This window comes from Mytilus trossulus, chromosome 6 (assembly GCF_036588685.1).
Source record: "Mytilus trossulus isolate FHL-02 chromosome 6, PNRI_Mtr1.1.1.hap1, whole genome shotgun sequence".
Taxonomy (NCBI): Eukaryota; Metazoa; Mollusca; class Bivalvia; order Mytilida; family Mytilidae; genus Mytilus; species Mytilus trossulus.
Window position 1 is genome coordinate 85,035,121 of NC_086378.1, and position 27,681 is coordinate 85,062,801.

At 31.5% G+C, this 27,681-nt stretch overlaps 1 protein-coding gene across 3 annotated transcripts in view; it reads left to right on the forward strand.

Annotated features, from left to right (window-relative positions):
• Nucleotides 1–688: 688 nt before the first annotated feature.
• The window catches only part of LOC134722066 (FH1/FH2 domain-containing protein 3-like), an 81,793-nt gene continuing 54,800 nt past the window's right edge, over nt 689–27,681 (forward strand). For 2 of the 3 annotated variants that reach the window (XM_063585521.1, XM_063585522.1), the window contains exons 1-2: nt 691–1,090; nt 20,619–20,672. In XM_063585521.1, the coding sequence (XP_063441591.1) occupies nt 1,043–1,090; nt 20,619–20,672 (102 nt within the window). In that variant the 5' untranslated portion in view covers nt 691–1,042. Of the gene's footprint in view, nt 1,091–13,367; nt 13,407–20,618; nt 20,673–27,681 lie in introns of all 3 variants that reach the window. The other variant, XM_063585520.1, reaches the window with a different exon arrangement.

A 27,681-nucleotide genomic window follows, 5' to 3' on the forward strand; every position in this document is an offset into this window, starting at 1 on the left:
TGCCTTTATATTGATCACTGAATTCACTTAATGACTTAAACAAGTATTTTATATTACCCAGTATTGCACAGTTTTCCCCGGAAAACCCATTAACATCCGTGTTTTTCCAGTATTTTTCACTACATACTATGCAATACTTGTATGAAACCCTTGTTATTGCCTACCGTGCATACAAGTTTGGTAAAAAGTGTATGTTGTTGCAGCTTGTCTGATACTATTGAGTTATCAATGATTATGACAATATATATGCATCAATTAGAAATACTTCACACTTATAATTCTACATACATTAGCATCAAACCTATTACATAACTTATTATCAAAATTCAATGTTATGCAGATCAAGGATAAAATCCCGTGGAGGAGAAAACTTAATTATTGGTCAGTCGTTTTGAATTGGTAAAAACTAGGGATAATCCATCTTTAAATGTCGCAGCAGAATTAGAATGTTCCTTACATTGTGTTGTAGTTACGTCACATGCCTTAGACGAAGATGACCTCACGACCCTTTTGATTTATTATTATTGTTATATCTAAGAATTATATAGTGTGACTCACATTTATATCATCTAAGAGAAAAAATAGTAGAAAACATATGTTCTTTAATTATCTTAATAATTATCCGCACGTGCTGATTGCCGGGAGATGGTAAATTGATGAGGGATTAACTTGCTTCAGTTCCTTTCCCCGAACATCACTAACCAATATCACCAGACAACCCCAAACAGATACTGACAGTTTGAAAACTAACAACTGTGGAATCTTTAGTGCAGTCAAATTCACAAACCACGTGATTTTATATTCCGTTTCTAAAGATATTTACATTTCTTATCAAAATATTCCATTTTCCTGTTGAAGATTTGTTATCTAGTAGAGTATGAGTGATGAGGCTGGGGTAATCCTAGACAGTCGTCATCACTTTCGGCCGAGCGCTCGGCACAACACGGAAAATGCATTGGAAGACAATACTATAACATTAAGGATGTAGTCGTGTGACTGAAAACTTTTCTATTCTATCAGCGGACCAATTGTTTTATATATTATGTATCGTAGCCGATTAAATTATCCAAGGGATACTTTAAGGAAAACTGTAAGTTTTTATATTTCATTGTTTTAGCTTGCTTGTTATTTGGTGGTCAGTTTCACTTTCCCTGCATCGACAACAGTTGGGCATCATCAACATATCAAGTAATTGTTATTGTTGATATCACGATTTAAGGATGAATTTTTTTTTTGACTTTTCGTCAAAGTTTCATCATTTATAATTGAAACCTATATAGTTATCTTTTTTAAACCCAGTCAGATTATTGTTGCCTTGAAATACACATATATATATATATGTAGGTTTAATTATCGTCTAGGATTTCGGTTAAATTTTTTTTTTTTGAGACGCGAGTAATGTCAGGTTGACACTTTATCTGTTATCTGTTGGCATAACTTTCCATCTTATTTATGAACAAAACAGACAATGCATACACGTGTAAAGACATTTTATTCATTCTTATAACTCTTATTGAACATTATTGCTAGTATATAAAAGGAATTCCTGTTTATTTAGGAGCAATTTAGAATTAAAAGATGTTTTGCAATTAAGTTTGCAATATTACAATAATGGTATTTCTTCGGCATCCGTATGTTGAATGATTTACAAAATGATGATTTGTAATATTCTCTCAAAGAATTACATGTTCTACATAAGAAAACTACTTAAGTTACGATAAATGGTAAATTATAGAATTATCTGGTCAATTTAAGGGGTTACTATATTGACATTAAGGTGTAACATTGTATGTAATAGCCCCCCATCTGGAGATTATCAGTGACCAGATCATCCAATTAACCTGTGTGTATGTGTATGTATGATACATGTAATAACTGTGATATCATCCCTGTAGTGCAGTTGGCATGTGTTATATGTTCCTGAGTAAAAGCATATGTAACATATTTCTCTGACATATCTCCTATCTGTTTAAAACTTATCTTTAAAACCATGTATTATCCATGTAAGAGAACGGCAAATTGCAAATTTCCATCGCAACACTAGCATGACTAGTGAATATTATTTTTCTATTTTAAAAGTTTTGTATACAGCTATTTTAATCTCAATTGCTAACGGGGAAATTTTGTGAAAACATGAAAAAAATGATAGAGTTCCTTAATGAATGTTTAGGGAACCACCATTTAACTTCAAGAATGGGTTACGGCTTTTTCATAAAAACATGTAAAAAAATATCTGATCCCTAATTTGATGTACAAAAAAGTTATTGCGGTCCAGTAGATGACAACGAAAAATATTCTGAGTACCTTATAGTATTAAATGTTTCTGGTTCTGACAAAATACGATACCCCCTTTTGAAGTTAAATGGCTGCTCCCATATCTGTTTTTAATTGATAAACTTATAAACAAAAACTGAAGTAAATTGTTTGTTCTCTTACTCTACATATACTGTGTATACTTCGGTCATTTCGTACAAGTCTGGTAGACAGAACGTTTCATGTGAGACAAATAAAAACCAATAAGAGTTGATAGCCAAAATCAAAACTGAAAGTAATACACCATATGCCTTGTTTTACAATATTTCATTCGGGTTTTATTTGTAACATTTAAAATAAAGAAAAGGGGAAAATTATTCTGACTGGGGTCTGGTATTTGAAACAATTTGATAATTCTGTAATGATTCTTACTTTATCTAAAAATCAGATTGTTTGGATTGAAATCAAAATTGGCTCTTACTCGAGTTTATTTGTTCCATTGAGTGCCAAATTGTGTGATCACACTGATAATATTATCTTTTACTTATCAAAACAGCAAATACGTTAAAAAGATAAGAAATTCTGTTGTGGGAGGTGGATTAGAACAATGTCGAAAGGTGGATTAAGGATGTTTCTAAGGGGAGACGGGTGAATTAATAAATGTCATGTTTCTATATTTAAGAAATTGTCATGTTTCTATGGGGTAGGCATGGTAGGTGGACTAAAGAAATAGTCTTGTTTCTATGGCGAGAGGTGGACTAAAGAAATTGTCATGTGTCTATAGGAGAGGTGGATTAAAAAATGAGTCAAGTTTCTATGGCTAGAGGTGGATTAACGAAATTGTCATGTGTCTATGGGTAGAGGTGGATTAAAGATTTGTCGTGTTTCTATGGCGAGAGATGGATTAAATCATGTTTCTATGGCGAAAGGTGGTTTAGAAAAATTGTCAAGTTTCTATGGGCAGAGGTGGATTGAAGAAATTGTCATATATGTATGTCGATAGTAGTAACATCAGGTCGTTGCTTGCATCTTGTAAAAGCAGTTGGTTCCGTCAATTTAGGGTATGCAGAATTTTTGAAAATTTGTTTATTCATGTAATTTGTATTAAAGAATTCGGTTCTAAAAGTACAAGTTTTTGTCAATTCTTGAAATTCGTAAAAGTACAGGCCACAATGGTCGTTAACTTTCTACAAATAAACTCCTCATATATACCAGGATTTAAAAATTGCATTTACGCCAGACGTGCGTTTCGTCTACAAAAGACTCGTCAGTGACGCTCGAATAAAAAAAATCCAATTGTTTGTTCCGAAATATATTTCTGATTCCATGTAGTTGTACAAGTATATACAAATGAGTTTGTTTGTTAGTTCATACTTTCAAAATATGACTTTTGTGTCTTAATTTTAAAAGGGACAATGTGATATCTACGGTTCCATAAGCTACTGCTGTTTAACTCTTTAATTTAGTTTCAAAATCGTCCTGATTAATATAGCGACATGTGCCATGATTGTCAAATAAGACAGCTATCTACCAGAGACTAAATATTTCAGCATGTAGTATAATGCGTTGTGGTTTGGCATTCATACACTGTAAAAATCGTGCTTAGGTGATACATGTTTAGATCTAAACGTGTTTAGGATTGTTTTAATTTCTAAACACATTTTTCAGTAAGCACATTTTAAACATGACGTGAATTTAAACACGTTTAAAAATGAAAGTGTATAGAAATTAAACACATTTTTCTAAGCTAAACACTATTATAAACACAATCCTAAACACATTGTACTGAGACACGTTTAGATCTAAACATGTAACAAAAAAGCACAAAAGATCTAAACACCATGTTTACAGTGTAATTTGAAGTATGTTATGAACAAAGAGAAGTGTAACAAACCGAATCAAACAACTAGGTACCCCACCAAAAAGGGAAATGGGGATTTAGCATTTGAAATGGCCAATAATTAGGAATGGTCAATAGAAAAAAAACCACATATCAACCATGACAAATATTCAAATAATTTTTAAGCTACTGTAAATAATACCAGCTGAAAAGGAAAGGAAAGATTTGTTATGTCTGGGATGTTTAATTTAATGATGTGGTAAATTAGGATTATTTTAAACGAATCAATCTTTCGCTTGATTTCCTAAACGTGTTAGTTCAAATCTCTCTATATAATACTTAAATCTCAAGCTTTACATGTAACCGAATCAGCGAGGCACTTGTATGTGATTAACAAAAAAATGATGTGGGTTATGTTGGCATTGCTGTTTCCATCAGCGTTTGCTGTAGTATAAAGCTGTTTGGTGCAAATCCACGTGAAAAGGAATTACATAATACTAGTTGTTGACTTGTGGAACAACAAACAAATATAAACTATAGACTAGTACTATTTGTCTACCGTTTTTGTTAGTATTGGTAATGTCTGACGTCTAGAAGAGTTTTGTTTATTTTCTTTGCTGGGTTGCTATTCCAATGACATATGCATTGCTTCTTTTCAATAAAATTAAGAAAAGGAATCATGGGAATGGGGAATGTGTCAAAGCGATAGCAACCCGACCATAGAGCAGACAACAGCTGAAGTACACCAATGGGTCTTCAATTGAGCGATTGAGTATGTACAGTGATAATGGACGTCATACTAAAAAAATATGTATTTATATACTAGTACAGTGATAATGGACGTCAAACTAATGCATGCATACTGGGTGGCTATAAATGTTTCGTTGACGTCTTCCCTGAATCTCCTTCATTAAAGATCTTAACCTGGATTTTATAGAAGGCCAAGCGCCCTGTAAACTATAGAATGGAATACAGCTAAAGATGATTAGGTCTGAAAAATTAATTATGAAAAACACATATGGGATGCCTGGACCTGGGTATATATTTATATATATAAATGAAATACCAACCAAACGATGACAATTAGGCGGTGGGTTTTTCTTTTTTTAATTGGTTTACATTTTGTCATCTCTTGATCTTTAAATGTTGACTTTTAACGACTGGTCTATTTGTGATAATAATAATAATAATCTTTATTCTCATAAACCATAAGGTACAACGGTACAGAGATATACATACATATAGCAATGAAAACAAACTTATTTATAATAACATCTTATACACAAACATACATACACACAAACATACACTAACTATCGTTAAATACACACATGCACATGTATCAGTATGTACAGAATATACAAAATAGGGGTTATGTTATTGCCTAGAGAACAAATGATTTATTTATTTGGCGTATAAATCTACATATTTTTTTCTAATTTAAACCTGTTATTACAACTCATTACTTCTTTGAATTCAAAATATTTGGCCTTTGCCACAAATTTTTATCAATTAGTTTTTTTCTGTCATTTTCAAATAATTTACATTCCAGAATATAATGATATTCATCACCAATACAGTTGTTATTACATTTCAAACATTTTCTATTTTCCCTTTCTATACCATTCCACCGTCCTGTTTCTATAGGAAGTCTATGATTTGTGGTTCTAAACTTACACAGCGTATAGATATCTTTATCTTCCAATATATTTAAAAAACATTCAAACTGAAATGTCTCCTTAAATAATCTATAATTTATAGATTTTGGTGAATTTAATAACATAAGTGAATGCCATTCTTGTCTAAATTGATCATGTAGGCGCATCTTTATCGAAGGGATAAGCCAATCTGCGCTTGGAAAAAGCTGAGTTGTCCAAATATAGGAAAAGCCAGTATCATTAAAAACGTTTCTTAAAAACTTTAACCATGGCGATTCAAAATGATTGTCGACCGACAATTTGTATAATAATTGATAAGATAAATAAGACAGTTTTTGAATCCTTTCCAGATAAAAGTCTTGTCCAAAATGCAATCATTTTTAGTTTGATATCTAGTTGAATAGGAAAAATGCCAAGTTCACCATAAATCATATAGTTTGGGGTGGATGATTTTAACTTAAGTAACAATTTACAAAATCGTAATTGTACTCTTTCAATACATTGAATATTTTTACAAAATCCCCATACTTCTGAGCCATACAAAAGAATGGGCTTTACCATTTTATTAAACAGTTCTACTTGACATTCAATAGCTAAATTATGAATGCGACCTCTTTTTAAAACCTCATACATTGCTTTTGTTGCCTTCTCTGCTTGCCTTTTTATTGCTTTACTAAAATTGCCGGTCCTGCTAAATAATATACCAAGATAGTTAAATTCATGAACTATATCTATATCTGCCCCATTTAAGGAAAATTTCAAATCTGCACAAGGCCTTCCCCTGGAAAACACCATGACTTTGGTTTTGTTAACATTAACCTTCAGTCTCCATATATTACAGTACTCTCCAAATTTGTTTAAATTTTTTGTAAGTCTTCTTTTGATTCAGACATTAGGACCGTATCGTCTGCATATAACAGAACAAAAAGTTTCAGATAAATGTTCAACTTATCTTCTAGTAAATCTGAAATAACGTTAAGACCTTGAAGATTTTCTGTTTCTAAAAAATCTTGCAAATCGTTCAAAAATAAGGCAAACAGAAAAGGCGACAAATTCTCACCTTGCCGTACACCAATATCACATGAGAAATAGTCTGATTTCTGTTTATTATATGTAATACAGGATTTAATATCTTTATACATATTTAAAATAACATTATATATTTTCCCTTTAATACCATTTAAAAGAAGTTTGTACCACAGAGCCTCTCTCCAAACCGTGTCAAACGCCTTTTCAAAATCGACGAATGCACAAAACAGCTTTTTATTTCTATATTTCAAAATTTCAAAAAATGAGTATAGAGCAAACAAACTATCAGTTGTCGAGTATGATTTTCGAAATCCAAATTGGTTTTCATTTAACAAAAGTGTTTCTTCAGAGAAAAGACATAATCTTTCATTAAGTATAGCTGTAAATAATTTACCAAGGCAACTCAAAATTGTTATCGGACGGAAGTTTTTTGGATCAAACTGGTTGCCTTTACCTTTATATATAGGTTTTATATTTCCAATTAGCCAAATATCGGGCAAAACGCCGGAGTCAAATATGAGATTAAATAGCTTCTCATAGATCGGAAGAAATAAATCTGCAGTAGATTTCATGTATTCATTTACTACATGATCTTCACCGCAGACTTTGTTATTCTTCAGATTTTTAATGCATTTAGCTATTTCTTCTCTGGAAATGTAGGCATTAATTTTATCGTTTAAATGATCAATATCAACATTATCAAATATATCTGTATTAGACATTTCTTGATTAGGGGGTTCTTCAACCGTTTGGTTCAGTTTTTTTAAAAAGTCGAATAAGTCCTCGAGCGGAAGATTTGGTTGCTTTTTTCTGTTTACCCCTATTCAAAAGATTCCAATACTCCTTCGGGTCGGAAGTTTTCATATATTTAAGTTTATTACGCATTTGCTTTCTATACTTTTTACTATTCGCATCGAGTGTCTTTTTATATCTTTTCTCTGCTTCTGAAACCTCTCGTTTAAGTGTATTTGTTTTTCTAAACTTAAGCTTTCTTTTAAGTTTACGATAGTTTTGTCTTTCGAATCTACATTCTTCGTTAAACCGAGGGTTATCTCCCTTTGGGCTTCTTATTTGTAGATTTTCGTTTTTGGGTATCTTGGTGATGAGACTACTATAACACAGTAGTATATTTAATCTAATACGAGACTCCAACTCTATCGGCTTTATTCCACTCCTGCAATCGTGGCCACAATATGCAGACAACACTGAGATTCTATGTATCGCACTCATTTTTTCAACACCACCATGCCATGGCTGCCACGTGTCAATCGTTCTACTTTTATTTAATGCTAGAACATTTATTTTAAAATTGTCAGTGGATATGTCAATTGACTGAATTCCATCAAGATAAGTTTTACATTTCGGTTAACTTATATATAAAATTCCATGAACTCTAAAACAATCTGAACATCTTAAATATCGTAGGCGTCTGTGCTACTCTCGTGTTTGTTGGCGCCTTGTTCAAGTCGAAATCATATCTTGTTTTAGCTTCATCTGAGAACAACGCCTTTCTTGAGTTGTTAAGAGTTAATCGTCTATATTCTTTTATTTTTCTTATAAAAATATATGACTAATTTATGATTTTTTTCAAAATACATTATACACCCTTGTTGCACTTAATTGTACTTTTGTGTTTCTTGATTTCCTTCCAAGTACAAACCATAAAGAAAACATAAACTGATTTGTGTCAATTATCAAAATTTGCAAAGTTTACGTAAAGAAAAAAAAACCAATTTGACACGTATTTAAGGTTAAATTTGATATTTAACAAGGAGAAAAAAAACACCATACATTCAATTTTGAATAAATACATTACCGTTCTTATTTCCGAGAAAACTGGAGTTCAAATATAGCTTGTGACAATATAGATGTAAATGATATTGGGGAATATCATTGGCGAATAAGGCAAACTTTTATTAATAGACTTTTCCGTTTGTAAACATTATACAACGTTTCACTTATTATTCCATTTATTCATATTTTATACTAGAATTAGGTTGAAGTAACGAAGTTAAGAATTAGTTAGTTGGAGTATAATTTGATGAAGACTATCTGTACGTAAGATGTCGTCGTTGATAAAAGTGAAACATTTGCCACTAGACATTATTGAGCAATCAATCGTCGAATTAAGATTCTATACGAAATAAGGTTTTAAGAAGTATTTGCTTATCATTTTTATACGACCGCAAATTTAAAAAAAAATTTCGTCGTATATTGCTATCACGTTGGCGTCGTCGTCGTCGTCGTCGTCGTCGTCCGAATACTTTTAGTTTTCGCACTCTAACTTTAGTAAAAGTGAATAGAAATCTATGAAATTTTAACACAAGGTTTATGACCATAAAAGGAAGGCTGGTATTGATTTTGGGAATTTTGGTCCCAACATTTTTGGAATTAGGGGCCAAAAAGGGCCCAAATAAGCATTTTCTTGGTTTTCGCACTATAACTTTAGTTTAAGTTAATAGAAATCTATGAAATTTTGACACAAGGTTTATGACCATAAAAGAAAGGTTGGGATTGATTTTGGGAGTTTTGGTTTCAACAGTTTAGGAATTAGGGGCCAAAAAAGGGCCCAAATAAGCATTATTCTTGGTTTTCGCACAATAACTTTAGTTAAAGTGAATAGAAATCAATGAAATTTAAACACAATGTTTATGACCACAAAAGGAAGGTTGGTATTGATTTTGGGAGTTTCGGTCCCAACAGTTTAGGAATTAGGGGCCAAAAAGGGACCCAAATAAGCATTTTTCTTGGTTTTCGCACCATAGCGTTAGTATAAGTAAATAGAAATCTATGAAATTTAAACATAAGGTTTATGACTATAAAAGGAAGGTTGGTATTGATTTTGGGAGTTTTGGTCCCAACAGTTAAGGAAAAAGGGGCCCAAAGGGTCCAAAATTAAACTTTGTTTGATTTCATCAAAATTGAATAATTGGGGTTCTTTGATATGCCGAATCTAACTGTGTATGTAGATTCTTAATTTTTGGTCCCGTTTTCAAATTGGTCTACATTAAGGTCCAAAGGGTCCAAAATTAAACTTAGTTTGATTTTAACCAAAATTGAAACCTTGGGGTCCTTTGATATGCTGAATCTAAAAATATACTTAGATTTTTTATTATTGGCCCAGTTTTCAAGTTGGCCCAAATCGAGGTCCAAAATTAAACATTGTTTGATTTCATAAAAAATTGAATAATTGGGGTTCTTTGATATGCCAAATCTAACTGTGTATGTAGATTCTTAATTTTTGGCCCAGTTTTAAAATTGGTATAAATTAAAGTGCAAAGGGTCCAAAATTAAACTAAGTTTGATTTTGACAAAAAATAAATTCTTGGGCCTCTTTGATATGCTGAATCTAAACATGTACTTAGATTTTTGATTATGGGCCCAGTTTTCAAGTTGGTTCAAATCAGGATCTAAAATTATTATATTAAGTATTGTGCAATAGCAAGTCTTTTCAATTGCACAGTATTGTGCAATGGCAAGAAATATCTAATTTCACAATATTGTGAAATAGCAACTTTTTTTTTAATTAAGAGTTATCTTTCTTTGTCCAGTATAGTAAGCAAGAAATATCTGCAAGAATTTTTTTTAATTGGAGTTATCTTTCTTTGTCCAGAATAAACTTAAATCTTTGTTATATACAATATATACAATGTATATTCACTTTTTACTACCAACTGGTAAATTTAAATAATCTTTACCATTCAGTGATAACAAGCAGTTTTTTTACATCTTAATATTTTATGATGTATTTAAATGAGTAGTAATTGTTGCAAACTCCATTAGAATATTTTAATTGAAATTAGTTTTGGAATAAGGGAAAGGGGGATGTGATTAAAAAATTGGGTTCAATTTTTCTCATTTGAAATTTCATAAATAAAAAGAAAATTTCTTCAAACATTTTTTTGAGAGGATTAATATTCAACAGCATAGTGAATTGCTCTAAGAGAAAACAAAAATTTTAAGTTCATTTGAATACATTCATTCTGTGTCAGAAACCTATGCTGTGTCAACTATTTAATCACAATCCAAATTTAGAGTGGAATCCAGCTTGAATGTTGTGTCCATACTTGCCCCAACCGTTCAGGGTTCAACCTCTGCGGTCGTATAAAGCTACGCCCTGCGGAGCATCTGGTTAATATTATATGGATAACTGTGTATGCCATTTCAAGTATGAGCTTACTACAAAAAAAAAAATGGAACGCGAGGCACAAGATTAAGGAAAGGCTTTGAGATATCGGTTCATGTGATAAACGATTACACTTAGGTCACTATCATCAGTAATACATATTGCAGCCTTGTCATCGTGTGTTATATATTTAGTTAGACTTGTTTACAAGACGTATCTTCAAGCCCCTCTTAGTGTATTGAAGTTTTGATCAATGTCGTCGAAAAAATTATAAATTTCAACGAAATAATATGTTTATGAATGAATGCATTGTTGTAAAAGAAAACTTTGATCAGTTCATAATGTTTACAAAATTAATTTGTGAATAACACTTGATTGTAATTTTTTTTTGAAAATATAATGGCGGAAAGTATCTTAAACAACTCTTTATGCTTAATATGCATCATATGTTTTTATAATTGAACGTTTTGTCTATCTGGCACACGCACTGCACCTGCTTGTGTACTTGTATAACTGCATCAAACTGGCTCTTTAAAATCTGAGGATCCTTTAAGGTTTCTGTTAGATTCAATTCAAACAATTTTACAGCAGCATCATTATCTTTTTACATGTTGTACGATGCTAAATTTCCAGATTCGCATATAGCATCATATTCGTGATTTCCTAAAACGTTGATTATAAATTAAAAGAACAAATCTGGCATAATAATTAAGTGAAGGTGACGGATACATGTATCGTCTGCATCTCTAGAGTTTTTTCTCTCTAAAAGTAGGAAATGAAAAGTCATGAACAAAACCCATTGGTGGACTCCGGATTTTTTTTCGTTGGTCGGGTTGTTGTCTCTTTGAAACATAACTCATTTTCATTCTCAATTTTGTTGTTGTCCCTTTTTTCGTCCACACCACATTTCCATTCTCTATTTTATATAATTTTCTCCATGGAACTTGAAGTCCTAATCAAAACATATATGCAGTAAAATTATTGTGGTCATATATATATAGAAAAAACACATTTCATTGATCGGCACAATCATATAATTATTGCATAAAGTCTTGTCACTACAAGATGTCATATTATCGCTTTTTGTGCATTTTTCCTTTGATCTTTTTTGTGATCATTTTCATATCATGCTTCTCGCTTGAGATGGAAACATTATCGCTAGAAACTAAGGAGACCACGTGGCGTTGCTAACGAAATTGACATTGAAATTGACAACGTCGTCATAGGTAAAATAGCGATAAACAGATTATCATTCGTCATCTCAACTTGATTGCTTTTCTCACTTTCGCTGTTCCAGCTCAAGCGAGAAAATCAATCTCGTTGAGATGATCAACGATAATCTATAATTATATCATTTAGAACACACAACGAGTTGTATGTTAAAATGCAAACATCTCGTTTGTGAACGATGTATAATGAATTTAATTATTAAAATATGTATGAAACATAAAAAACCGGAGATGAGAAATCAATATTATCATTTTGCTTCATATTTTTTCAAGGCAATTCAGGAAAGTTTGTAATAATTTCATTTCTCTAGCTCACTGTATACAAAGGAAGACAACTCTGTAATTATTTTCGTTAGCAAAATTATAAACTGACAACATCTTTGAGTGGATAAACATGATAAAAACAAACGAAAAAGTTGACAGTATATTTTTAAATTCACAAATACAATTTTTGTCGTAATCAATGAATTATCTTTGTAATGAAATCATTCTATAAGTTTAGAATTAGTTTGAATAATGAAGTAACTTGTCTTTCTTTCCCTTTATATTTGGAATATTGCCAATATCAGTGTTGATGATGACCTCATCAGATACCTTTATAATGAGCTACCGTCGAATAATGTTTTCAGTTGATAAATTCTTTCTGCCCGCGTATTACAGTAGATGTAAAACGCATCTGAAATGATTAAATACATCGGTATTTTATTTAGGCTGCATACGTACATCTTCTACAGCTATACTGTTAATTATATCTTAATTAATTATCACTGGTAAAGATTTATACAGAGTAAAAAACAACTCTAGCAAGAGTGCAATATTAACTCTAATATGACCTCTACTACTTATTCCAATGAGCGGATATTTGTATAGGCGAATGGTGGCTTTGCATTATGGGCGAAAATTTAGATTTTTGTTTTGCAAGTTTCTGTATAATAATCTTACCACACGCTCCCCCTTTATTGAGATTTCTTGCTTTTCAGTGTATATTTCGTCTGAGTTTGTACCGTTTGAGCATCTTCTTTGGGTGCCACCAGGATTTGTTTTTGTAAATATTCTTCGTGCATATAACTTATTGTGGAATCAGTTGAACGATTGACAAAGTTTTCATTATTAGATCATTCAACATATAAATGTTGATATCAAAGTATGCTATGTTATTAACCTTTTTTAAATCTATTATCCTGATTGTCATTGTTAAACTCATTCATACATATTTCACTTTTCACTTACAGGTTCATTAAAGGAATACAAAAATGAGACGAGAAAGAACGGTAAAGTAACTTTGATGTTGTCTAATTTTCTTCTATTCTTATTCCCGGTCAATGATGTAACACACCATGTATTCATGTCCTATATCTCACCACCAACACACTTTTGTCACAATATCTCACAATCTTGATGCATGCAAAATTTAGCACATTTTCACACAAAAAATCTTTAATTCTAGCAAGTGTTTTCTCCTCATTCGTTCTTGTGTTCATCATGTTTATTATCGTAGATTAATTATGTGATTTGGAAAAAAACGTTTTTATCAGTATCAGTAATACTACTATCAAATACTCTTTCAAGCATCCATAAAACATTTTCCATAAGACAAATCATTGCTCAGTTTGGATAAAGTTGAGGTGACATTTTATACCCGTTTCAGTATTTGAAAAGGTGACGATCAAGTCTTATGGTCTATGCTATCATAATTTCTTTGTGATCATGTGAATGTTTCTATTTATTCACCAAGGTCTCGAGTACATTTTGTCGTTTTCAATTTTGTTTCAACACAGAAGTTGTCTTATTATCATACCACAAAAATTTATACCTGCATATGTCAAGGTGAAAAGTCAGGACTGAATATCATAACATAAAGTCTACACTGCATATGGCAAGGTGAAAAGTCAGGACTAAATATCATAATACAAAGTTACCATTGCAGATGTCAAGGTTAAAAGTCGAGACTAAATATCATAACATAAAGTTATTACTACATATGCCAATGTCAAAAGTCAGGACTAAGTATCGAATCATAATATTATCATTTCATATGTCAAAGTGAAAAATCCGGACTAAATATCATACCATTTGGTTATCACTGAATCGGTCAAGGTGAAATATAAGGACTAACTATCATACCATACAGTTATCACTCCATATGTCAAGGTAAACTGTCAGGAATAAATATCATACCATAAAGTTATCACTCCATATGTCAAGGTAAACAGTCAGGACTAAATATCATACCATAAAGTTATCACTCCATATGTCAAGGTTAACAGTCAGAACTAAATATCATAACATAAAATTATCACTGTATCTGTGAAGGTGAAATGTCAGGACTTAATATCATACCATAAAGTTGTCACTCCATAAATCACGGTCAAAAGTCAGGATTTGATATCATACCAGTAAGTTGTCACTCCATATGTCAAGGTTAACAGTCAAAACTAAATATCATATCATAAAATTATCACTGTATCTGTGAAGGTGAAAAGTCAGGACTTAATATCATACCATAAAGTTGTCACTCCATAAATCACGGTCAAAAGTCAGGATTTGATATCATACCAGTAAGTTGTCACTCCATATGTCAAGGTTAACAGTCAAAACTTAATATCATATCATAAAGTTATCACTGTATCTGTGAAGGTGAAAAGTCATGACTTAATATCATACCATAAGTTGTCACTGCATATGTCAATGTAAAATGTCAGGCCTAAATGTGATACCATAAAATTATTACTGAATATGTCAAGGTCAAAATGATGATTAGAATATCATATCATAAAGTTATCTCTATATTTGCCAAGGTCAAAAAACAGGACTAAATATCATACCATAGAGTTATCACTTCATCTGTCTATGTCATAAGTCAAGACTGCAAAAAAACTTTACATAAAGTTACTAGTATCATATCTGCCAAGGTGAAAAGTGAAAAAAAAATATCATATCATTAAGTTATCACAGATTGTATCTGTCAAGTGCAAATCAAGACAACAGTAGTATACCGCTGTTCAATAATCATAAATCGATTTAGTATAAATAAAGACAACAGTAGTATACCTCTGTTCAATAATCATAAATCGATTTAGTATAAATAAAGACAACAGTAGTATACCTCTATTCAATAATCATAAATCGTATAAAGTCCTATCTTTGTGTTGTGTGTCTTTATTTAATGATGGAGAAGTTAGGTCACAGGCATTGATTTGTCGTTAAAGCCTGGTATACCTTTGATTATTGTTTACAATTGTGTTGTGCTCTGCTAATTTATGTTTATCAATTGCCACTATGTTTGGGATGATTATGTTTTGTTGTCAATGCTTTTTAAACTCTAAATTGATTAAGACTATTAAATGTTTTGACTATGCTCAAATAACTCTTATTTAAACGAAACGCGTGTCTGGTGTATTTCATTATAAGTCTGGAAGCTTTGTTGTGTTATTACAGTCAACTGGTCAATGACATTGATTGTGGACGTTTCGCCCAACAATTGCTCTACTAGTCAAGAAGTCCGCACCCGTGCATGCTTATGACAACAACACTAATTGATGTAGTATTTTACTGTTATTTTAGGGAAAGCTTACTCTCAGTCATAGATGGACCTTAAAACTAACAAATGGCACATCGTTTAATTTCAGATTTCTTGGTTTGTAATGTGTCTTCTGTAGACAAGTGGGATGGTCGACGTACTTTATTATAAGTCTGTTTTTTGATGGTATTCCTATATAACAGAGTAAAAATACTTATGAAAATATGTTTTACCGGTTTATAAAACGATCATTCAAAGCTTCTTGTGAATGAGTCATTTGCAAAACTTAATAGCAAATTACACAATTCATTTTAAAAAGCAGAAAGCAATATATTTTACGTCATTAGAATCTTAAATGATAAATTTAGCAGCTGAAAAAAATGTGTTGAGTTAAAAAAAAATGTATCTTAATTTACAATTGCTAAAATAAAGTAGCTTCAATCATCAGATCGAAAATATATGAATGAAAAGCAGAACTCGAGATATTTTGGGATTCATGTTTATATTATTGTTGCTAAAGATATCGGTTATCATATGATGGTTTCTATTTTTGCAAATCAATCAAAGTCCTACTCTGTATTTTGTTAGCCTTAAAATTAAATCATTGCATTTGTTTCAAAAATATTGATATCAAATATTACTTAACTGGAATTTAAATATTGTTGAATGAACTTTTTCTGTGTCCGTTGTCTCTCGTTTTGGCTTATGAGTATATACATGTTCATTTTCCACTCGATTTCTGGCCTACTTTAATAGGACCTTTAATATGCCACATTTTCCCATCCCCAACATAGGTTTTTCTATAAGTTTAAACTATATAATGCAGTAGATACTAGTATATGGTCATTCAATGCAAAAATCAGAAACCATGTAAATTTTTAACATTATTTATATGTTAAATATTTATTTTGGGGTTAATAGTTTTTGGTTTACATTTGTTTTGGTTGGTTTTGATTTGGTTTTAAATAAACTGCAATGAGGAAAGACAATCAAATCAAACACAAATGTAGGTTTTTTTTTGTGTATGATTTGTTTATTTTGAGATCTTTATAAAATCTTTCATTAGGAGGTGGTTGTTTTTGGTGGGTTTTTTTGGGTATTGTTTTCATTTTAGGGGAGTCTTTTCGTTTTCTTGTTATTGATTTCGGGCGTGGTCTACTAACTGTTGATAGTTTTATCGCTTCACGAGTCTCCAAGTCTGATTACATGCACGTTTATAGAACTCAAAGCGATACCATTAATGTTTGCCTTTAAATCCTTGTAAATCGGAAACAGACCTAGATAATGATTTATGTTTATCTACCCTCAGGCATAGATGGTCCTAGAAGCTAGCAAATGACACAACGCTTATTTTAAGATGTCTTGGTTTGTAATGTGTATTGTGTAGACAAGTGGAGCGTCCGACGTACTTTATTATAAGTCTGGTCTTTGATGATATTCCTAAACTACAGAGTAAAAATACTTAATGTGGTTTATCGGTTTATAAAACAATCATTCAAATCTTCCTTGTGAATAAGTCATTTACAAAACTTAATAGCAAATGATAAAATACATTTCGAATAACCGAAAGCAAACGTCTGGCGTAAATATAAAATTTCAATCCTGGTATCTATGATGATATAAAAAAAAAAGAGAAAATGTGGTATGAATGCCAAGGAGACAACTATCCACAAAAGACCAAAATGACACAGACATTAACAACTATAGGTCCCCGTACGGCCTTCAACAATGAACACAGCCCATACCGCATAGTCAGCTATAAAAGGCCCCGATAAGATAATGTAAAACAGTTTATTCACAACCACTGGGTGGATGCCACTGCTGGTGGAGTTTTAATTCCCATGGATATCACAGGCCTAGTAGTCAGCACTTCTGTGTTGACTTGAGTTATCATTGATATGTTTATAATTATAAATTTACCGTTAACAAAACTTTGAATTTTTAAATATTTAGGGCTTTTCTACCTCAGGAATAGATTACATTAGCTCTATTTGACAAAACTTGTAGGAATTTTTTATCCTCAATGTTCTTAACTTAAATACTTTATTTTTCCTTTTTAACGTTTTTTTTTTTTATTTGAGCGTCACTGATGATTCTTTAGTAGTCCAGTAGTCAGCACTTCTGTGTTGACTTGAGTTATCACTGATATGTTCATAATTATAAATTTACTGTTAACAAAACTTAGCTGTATTTGGCAAAACTTTTAGGAATTTTTGGTCTGAAATGGTCTTCAATTTCGTACTTTATTTTGGCCTCTTTTACATTGTTTTAATCGAGCATCACTGATGAGTCCTTTGTAGACGAAACGCGGGGCTGGCGTAAAAATAAAATTTCAATCATGGTATCTATGATGAGTTTATATATTACGTCATAATAAACTTACATGATACAGTAAGTACAAGAAGGTGAAATTAAATTTGTTGAGTTAAAAGAAATATTAAAAAAGGAAGCTCTTATCTAAATGTACAATAGCTAAAATATATTAATAACTCCAACTATCCGATCGAAAATATATGAATGAAAAGTTGAAATCGAGATAATTTGGGATTGATGTTTACATGTTATTGTAGCTAAAGATATCGCTTATCATATTGATGGTTTCTTGTCTTTACAAATCAATCAAAGAGCTACTCTACATTTTATTTGCCCTAAAATTAAAACATTACATTTGTCTAAAAGATATAAATATAATTAACTGATATTTAAATATCGATGAAAGAGCTTATTCTCTGTCCGTTGTCTCTTGTTTGGCTTATGAGTACCTGCCCATCTAGGTCTCTTTGTTCCATATATGTTTTTCTCAAACATTTTCCTTAGCATAGGATTTTCTATTAGTTTGAATTTTAAATTGAAGTAGATATATGTTTTAACTGTGGCTCCCTTACAAAAAGAAAAGACATGTATATCCTCAAGATTATGTATTAAAGTAAAGGTGTAGTAGTTATGGGTGTATTTGTTTTGATTTGGTATTTCGTTTTGATTAGTTTTGATTTTGTCTGATTGTTTAGGGTAGGCTGCAATAAGGAAATACAATCGAATTAAACACAAATATAGATGTTTTTGTTTTGAATTGTGTGATATGTTTTTTTGTGATTTTTTTTTTTAAAGTGGGAGATGGGTTGTTTATTCTTTTTATATTGTTTTCTTTTTAGTGTGAGTCTTTCTGTTTTCTTTTATTTATTTCGGGCGTGATCTACTAACGGTTGATAGTTTTACCACTTCTCGAGTCTCTAGTTATAATAACATGCTCTCATATAGAACTCAGAGCGATGCCGTTAATGTTTGTATGAAAATCCTTGTAAATCAGAAACAGACCTAGATAATGCCGAAACATTAAAATTACTCATCATCAACAGCAGGATTTTGTTGAAACATTTATTTACATGCTTTTATGCGAGATACATTTGATTATTCCGTGGTTTTCTGTTTAGTTTTATGAAAATATATGAGGCATTAATGTCAATTGAAAACTTTTATGAACATAAAATTTGATGTTTATGAGAATGTGCTGTTAACTGTTATCATTTCTTATGTTTATGGATATGGCTACGTCAATATATCTTAAAATAGAAAAAAGTTCCTACATTAAGATTAGTCGTGCACGAAAATTGTAAAAGTGACTCTTTTATTTTAATGCCCAAACAATCTGACATTGTAACAGAACATGTATATATGACCAAGCAAACAATATTATAACCTTCTGCGACCAATATTTCTGGCAATTACGAGTACATATACCTCCAAACTAGAAAAATATTAAAAAGAAAATTGAAGATATATATGAACGAAAATTTTGGGTCATATAATTGCATCAGTCAACGATATTTCAAGATTGTGCCTTTTCTTCCATGTTATGCCTCGTTAATGTCTTTTGCAATTCCTATTTAAGCTAAAAATTTTGAATGTTTATTTCGTACATCAGATTTTATTTTCTTGTTTGTTGGTGAACCATGGATTTTGAATAATTTATTTTAACTATAGAATCAAACGCTTTTCAGTCATATTGTTTTACCCATCCAATGGTTTAGGTTGTTGGTATAGTAATAGCCATAACGCTATTATATGGGTCCATAGTTTGTCAAGCAAATACACGAGTATATAGACTGTAAATACAACAATAAGATGATGTGGTATGAGTGCCAATGCGACAACTCTCCATCAAGGTAACAATTTATAAAAAGTAAACCATTTCACTCATAACAACCAATCTGCTTCAACAAAAAAAGTACTAGGATAACAAGAGGATAACAAGAGGGGAATTGACTGTCTAGTGAATTTAGAAATTATTTCAAAGTACCACAAGTATATGTATCTCATTGATATTTTTGATCTGTTAAAAGAAAAGGCATATCCTCAATTAGAAAATGGTAAACATTTTCTTTGTTTGAAATTGATGTAACACATGTGACTATTGGACCATTCTTTAATTCTACAGAAAGATGTTGTTGATATTTTTTGAATTTTTATATTTTTTGAATTTTTATATTTTTTGGCATCAGTTTTATTTTGTCTTGTTGAATAACACATCATTTGTTTTCTAAGCTAGTTTTCTAAATACATATAATTAGAGATAAGATTGCATTATAATTCCACTGATCCCCAGTGGTACTGCTGATAATTACAGACGGGAACCATTCACCTGTGGATTGACTGAAACTTATAATGAGATTACCTCTGATCAAAAGAGATTGATATAATACAGGGAAAACATCAAAATTACCACATGTACCTACCAACAGTGTGTTATATCTTCTTCTATTGTTTACACGCTCATTATAATCAACATAACCTGTGTCACGTGATTTACTGTTGCAATTATGCCAAACTTTCATGGCAAGAGAACTCAATTCTGTCTTCTTAAATTATACGAATATATCTCATTATTTATTGTTTTGTGATGGAATATGATAATATAAAAATATTTGAGCAGTTTCTCTGAGGTGCGTTTTTTCTATCATTTCAGCCTTCGTTCGATAGAGGATACGGAAGTCTAAGTAGCAGTCGGAGTCACGGATCGGTAAGTAAAAATTTATTCGGTGCTCAAGTAAAAATTCCGAACACAATCACTACTACGTTGCCCTCAATTTTGTTTTTATCTTTGGCAAAGTCGTTAAGATTTTATAATTTGCATGTTTTTATATAACGAAATAAGAAACATGTGTTCATGATGATTTCTGTAAATCGTTTACCAATAAATTATTCTGAAGACAATATAAGATATAAAACCATAATTAACCCCAAAATGCACATTTGAAAAATATCAAAATAAACATCATAAGCGCAATACTCGTGATACGATATCTTAATCGAATAGATGATTGGTGTACCGTTTTAAAGATTTTTCACAAAATTTTCCTTTTCAAAGTAACAATTTGGCAGTTTTCTATCATACTTCTTAAATTTGTTGTAATCATAGCTTTACAATGTATATATATGAGATAGTATGAAAAATAAGTTTTGCAAACAGACAATTAGAATAAGTCTGAAATGTCCTCCTGCCTTTTGAAAACTGTCAACGTTTCATATAAAAAAAATAAGTACTTTTTTTACGAGTTGAATGATACCATTTAAATTAGATTACGTATCTAACTTCAGATAATCGCCGAAGGTTGTACTGCCCCTGGTTCTCAAGGTCAAATTAAACATGCATATGTTGTCCATGGTTGCTTTGTACACAGATACTGTACTTGCTCTTTTATTCTTAAGCCTGCCTTTGGTTTAGTTCATCACTGTTGCGTTTGCATGACTTCATGATAAAAGCTTTAAACTTGCTACATATTATTAAGTTTGTATATAATGGACAGTACCAGATGTTTATAGTGAATTTATAATTTTGTTTTAGTGAATGCTAGAAAAATTGATACTATCTAACCAATCTAGTGTCCTTATTTTCTGGTTCTTGACATAGATACGAGTTGCGCAGCAGAGTAAAGTTAAGTTTGTTAGGCTTTTTAAAAAAAAATGACTTCTCGCTTGAATTGTTTTACCTTGTCTTATCGGGGCCTTTTATAGCTGACTATATGCGGTATGGGCTTTGCTCATTGTTGAAGGCCGTACGGTGACCTATAATTGTTAATGTTTGTGTCTTTTTGGTCTTTTGTGGATAGTTGTCTCATTGGAAATCATACCACATCTTCTTTTTTTATATTTCCAATTGTTCAAAGCATTGAGTAGTTGTATGATATATACATGATTTAAAACAGATATGTTCAAAGTATCAAACTCAAGATTTTTGCCGTCTTTGAGTCACCAATACGTGGTCGCAGGCATTAGTAATTAATTATTTAATTAGTGATTAATTCCGCATTGCCATGTGCACTTTATCTTATCAAACGTTACATATACAAAGGAGTGGGAGCATTTCTATCGACGACGATGCCATATGTCTGTCACTTTCGTTGTGTATTTGTTTTGTAATATGGCATTGTGTTAAAAGTCAAACATCACTGACAGGCAAGTTTCCAGGATTGTCATAGCGATATCCTTATTGTTCTTCCTAATCTAACTCGTAATAATCAAACAAACATCGACGTTAAATATTTTTTCTAAACATACTAATAATAGCATATTTGAAAGTGTTCTTTAAAACACTTATGATAATGTATAGACTTCTATTAATTTGAATACGGGAAAATGATTTAACGTAACACGATGGTAACTATAAAATAAAAAAAAGTACATTTCATACTTTCAAAAACCATCAATGTAAATAGTACAACATAGTCATATAGTCATAGTCATAATACAACACGGACACTCCGGAACTTCATACAGTCAAAAGTGGCAAAGTTTCGCGGGAAGTTCGTATAATAAAAAATCCAGCCTAAGGTTGTTGAGAAACAAAATATTTGCATTAGTTTGTTTAGTACCACATTCGCATACTGTTTTGTTTCCCCATATGTTAGAATGGTATTCTATAGATATTGTTCTCGTTAGTTACTTACTGATACGGTTAAAGGTTCAACTATAAAAGGGAACACACTATTGCGTTGCATTGACCACCTATTTTTCCAAAAGGGTGTGTTTTATCTTCAGCGTATGTCAATCGATGGTTCTGTCTTTCTTGAATTCAATAACACGTATTTCCACTTTTCTACTCCCTCCCTGTAAGATTTTTTCAGACTCTTGAGTCGTCTTAAGTTCATTTTATCTTAATCGAGTAAGCTTATTGATAGATATAAGAAGATATGGTATGAGTGCTTATTTGAAGCTTATTGATGGTCATCTTGGAAATAAATGTTAGTCTTGTTAGATTTAATATATTGCTTTCATAAAGAAGTGTCGTTTAAATGATTAAATAACATTTCATACGTAAAAAATAAAATTTCAGAATTTTCACGCATGCATTTGATTTTGAAGAGGTAAAACTAAAATACATGTCTATATCTAAAGTGTTTGCCAAAATAGAATATTACTCTACCAAAATGTTGAAATTTAGAAGCAAGCGCTATCTATTGAAAAAACTCAATTTGTTTGTCATGATAACCAGTTTCATAAGGAAAACACACAGCTCATTCCATTCTCAATTAAAATTAACCTTTTCATGAAATGCGTAAAAATAAATCAGTTGCCATCGAAACAGAGTTTTTCAATAAAGAACGAAAGCAATTTATTAACTTTCCTGATGATCGTAAAGTCTGCTTAAAAGTTGTGGCTTAGAAACTTTATTGCAAAACGGCGCCGCACCTGTCCACGCACGTGCCTTACGAAACCACAGAAAAATGCGAAGGAGGCAGCTAATAGGATTTTCATCCTTGATTTGTTTCTAATAAGTTCTCCCTCTTATATTCACCACATGTTCGTAATCAATTATTATGAATATAAACAGTGATAATGGGCCATGTAGAAGAAAATTAAAGAAAAAACGCTTGGACGTAAACGAGTAATTATATATACTAGTATATAAAATTGTGTTCACGAAAAGAACTTAAAGAAATTTGCTTGTAATGGCTCATTCATTTATTCTTATTTTCTAAAAATAAATCTGAACTGAGTTCCGATCTTTATATTATTGATAATGCCATTGTATCTACAACAGTTTGACAGTTCTTGTATACGTTGTTATTTTTTTCTCCAAATGCTATCACTTTAAGTTTAAGAGTTTGGACAAACAATGACATACTTTTAAATTTTCTGTTGCTTTTGAATGGAGATCGAAATTGAGAATAGAAACGGAGAATGTGTCAAACAGAGAACAAACCGACCAAAGAGCAGTCCATGGCCACCAATGGATCTTCAGCACAGAGAGAAAATCCTCACAGAGGCGGATCCAGCCATTTTAAATTGGGGGTTCCTAACCCAGGACAAAAGGAGGGGGGGTCCAATTACATGTCGCCATTCAAATGCATTGATCGTCAAAAAAAACCTGGGGGTTCCAACCCCCGAAACCCCCCTCTGGATCCGCGCCTGCCTCAGTACACCCCGCCGGAGGACTTCAGCTGTTCCTTAAAAGATATGTACTAGTTCAGCGAAATGTACATCATATAAAAAAGACCCTCTTTTTCTAAATGCCTCTCATTAGTAAATCAATCAACGTAGTTTAAACCCGGAGAAAAATTCACACAAAGAATAAAATATCATAAATGTGCCTACTCAACTATAAAAGTTCTGGCCAAAACTAATGTTATCCTGGTTTTTGCTCCAGTGAATTTCATATGAATGTAGCTATTAAGATGGTACCAAGCTGAAATAATGATTTTCTTGTGGTGCCATAAAAAGCGAAAATTAAATAATCTCAAAAGAACATGGGGAGAATGATTTTTAAAAGAGTATCTCCAACTCTCTCACAGTTTTGTTTATATTTCACTTGTTCGAACAGTTTTCCAGTCATTTGATCTTGTGTCGAACGTTTCTCAGGCATCGTGTTTATGAATAAGCAAGTGTAAAAAGGGAGAGGGATGAATAAATGAATCAGTGCTTAGACAAGTCTGCGAAAATTATTTAAGCAGTGATTCTTTTGACTTATGAAAATACAACACAATCGATTTTCAATATGGTACTTCTATGCGTGGTGTCATTTTTAAATGCTTTAAATGTTTATAGCTGTTTAACATCCTCTGTAACATGTAAAAAGAGCAATGACATTATCATCTCATTAATCAAGCAAAACATAGAATGTTCTATTCCTTCTTTGAAATAATCACAATGACGTCACTCTACTTTTGACGAATGATTCTGGCTTGAAGTACATAGAATCTATCAACAAAAAGTTAATTATAAACAACATAATTAGATATTTGTAATAGTTTGGAAAATTGTCAAGGACAATGTGTTCTGTTTAGCAAACAACAACCTGTTAAACAAAGACTGTTACCTGCCAAACTCCAACACGCTATGACATCATAAACATTTCAAACAGTAGTGACTTACATGCATGTACATGCAAAGTCATAATAAACTGCAGGTTCAATATTCACATTTGTATTTTTACTTCATACGACACACAACACAACAAACCAGCGCAAGTATCCATATGTGTTCGTTCCATTTTATGTTTTCCATTTTTGTGCTAAACTGACTTGTCAAATTCGCCATTCGATACATCAAACATAGGAAAGTATTTTTACATTACGAAACATATGGAAAAAGTCTTTTGTCAAAGCACCGGCGGTATTTTGTTTCACAGAAAAATCGTTTAGTATATATATATGTCTCTATAAATTTATAAAAACGTCGAATTTTTGCATATTACGTTACATTTAATTTTTTTATAAAGGGATTTGGTTGGTATGATTGTCAATGAGATGTATCTATCAAAGACCATAAGTATGAACACTTATTAATCAGGTGACCGTACTACCTTCAAGAATGAGCAAAACCCATTATATCGTCAGTAACAGCAACCACGTGATTACATTTGCTGTCATCAGACAGGCACATACATAATGTGGCGGGAACAGTCTTGCTCAACCTTTTCAAACATCAGAACATTTCACTATTTCTTTAGCCATTGTGCATTTATAATTTATAAAATATTTCAATTGATTCAAACGTGCGGTATAAAGGGGAAAGCAAAAACAAAAACAAAAAACAAAAAACAAAAAAACAATAATTTAAGTCTTCTTAGATTTAATCGGAAATACATTTTTAGACATTTTGATTTACATGTAACATCTCATAAAAGGTAAATTACCAATTTCTGTGTGCACGACGAAAGTTTCTGTATCTGTCAGAGAGTTATAACCTTAATAAAGTATGATGGAGACAAAAGTTTGGAAGTTGAAAGCTTACGTACTTGAGAGCATTAAATCTTACGGGCCTTACCAGAACAGTCATAATAGTCTTATAAAATATCAACTTTGCTTGGAGTTTCAATCATAGTTGTAGACACATTTATGATATGTGGAAAAGAAATTTCAGACCTGCATGCATTATCAAAATCATGCAAGTAAAGAACCACTTTTATCTTTTTTATTTTTTTATTACTAATTACCGTTTCGTAATTTATATGGTTTTGTATTGCTGAAAAAATAGTTTCGCTTATTTCCATGTTGTTTTGTTTTATCCAGGAATGTCTTTGCACATTTTGATCAGCATCTTTTTATACGACCGCAAATTTTGAAAAAATTTTCGTCGTATATTGCTATCACGTTGGCGTCGTCGTCCGAATACTTTTAGTTTTCGCACTCTAACTTTAGTAAAAGTGAATAGAAATCTATGAAATTTTAACACAAGGTTTATGACCATAAAAGGAAGGCTGGTATTGATTTTGGGAGTTTTGGTCCCAACATTTTAGGAATTAGGGGCCAAAAAGGGCCCAAATAAGCATTTTCTTGGTTTTCGCACTATAACTTTAGTTTAAGTTAATAGAAATCTATGAAATTTTTACACAAGGTTTATGACCACAAAAAAAAGGTTGGGATTGATTTTGGGAGTTTTGGTTTCAACAGTTTAGGAATTAGGGGCCAAAAAAGGGCCCAAATAAGCATTATTCTTGGTTTTCGCACAATAACTTTAGTTAAAGTAAATAGAAATCAATGAAATTTAAACACAATGTTTATGACCACAAAAGGAAGGTTGGTATTGATTTTGGGAGTTTCGGTCCCAACAGTTTAGGAATAAGGGGCCAAAAAGGGACCCAAAAAGCATTTTTCTTGGTTTTCGCACCATAGCGTTAGTATAAGTAAATAGAAATCTATGAAATTTAAACACAAGGATTATGACTATTAAAGGAAGGTTGGTATTGATTTTGGGAGTTTTGGTCCCAACAGTTAAGGAAAAAGGGGCCCAAAGGGTCCAAAATTAAATTTTGTTTGATTTCATCAAAATTGAATAATTGGGGTTCTTTAATATGCCGAATCTAACTGTGTATGTAGATTCTTAATTTTTGGTCCCGTTTTCAAATTGGTCTACATTAAGGTCCAAAGGGTCCAAAATTAAACTTAGTTTGATTTTAACAAAAATTGAAACCTTTGGGTTCTTTGATATGCTGAATCTAAAAATGTACTTAGATTTTTGATTATTGGCCCAGTTTTCAAGTTGACCCAAATCGAGGTCCAAAATTAAACATTGTTTGATTTCATCAAAAAATGAATAATTGGGGTTCTTTGATATGCCAAATCTAACTGTGTATGTAGATTCTTAATTTTTGGTCCAGTTTTAAAATTGGTCTAAATTAAAGTGCAAAGGGTCCCAAATTAAACTAAGTTTGATTTTAACAAAAATTAAATTCTTGGGCCTCTTTGATATGCTGAATCTAAAGATGTACTTAGATTTTTGATTATGGGCCCAGTTTTCAAGTTGGTCCAAATTAGGATCTAAAATTATTATATTAAGTATTGTGCAATAGCAAGTCTTTTCAATTGCACAGTATTGTGCAATGGCAAGAAATATCTAATTTCACAATATTGTGAAATAGCAATTTTTTTTAAAATTAAGAGTTATCTTTCTTTGTCCAGTATAGTAAGCAAGAAATATCTGCAAGAATTTTTTTTAATTGGAGTTATCTTTCTTTGTCCAGAATCAACTTAAATCTTTGTTATATACAATATACAATGTATATTCACTTTTTACTACCAACTGATAAA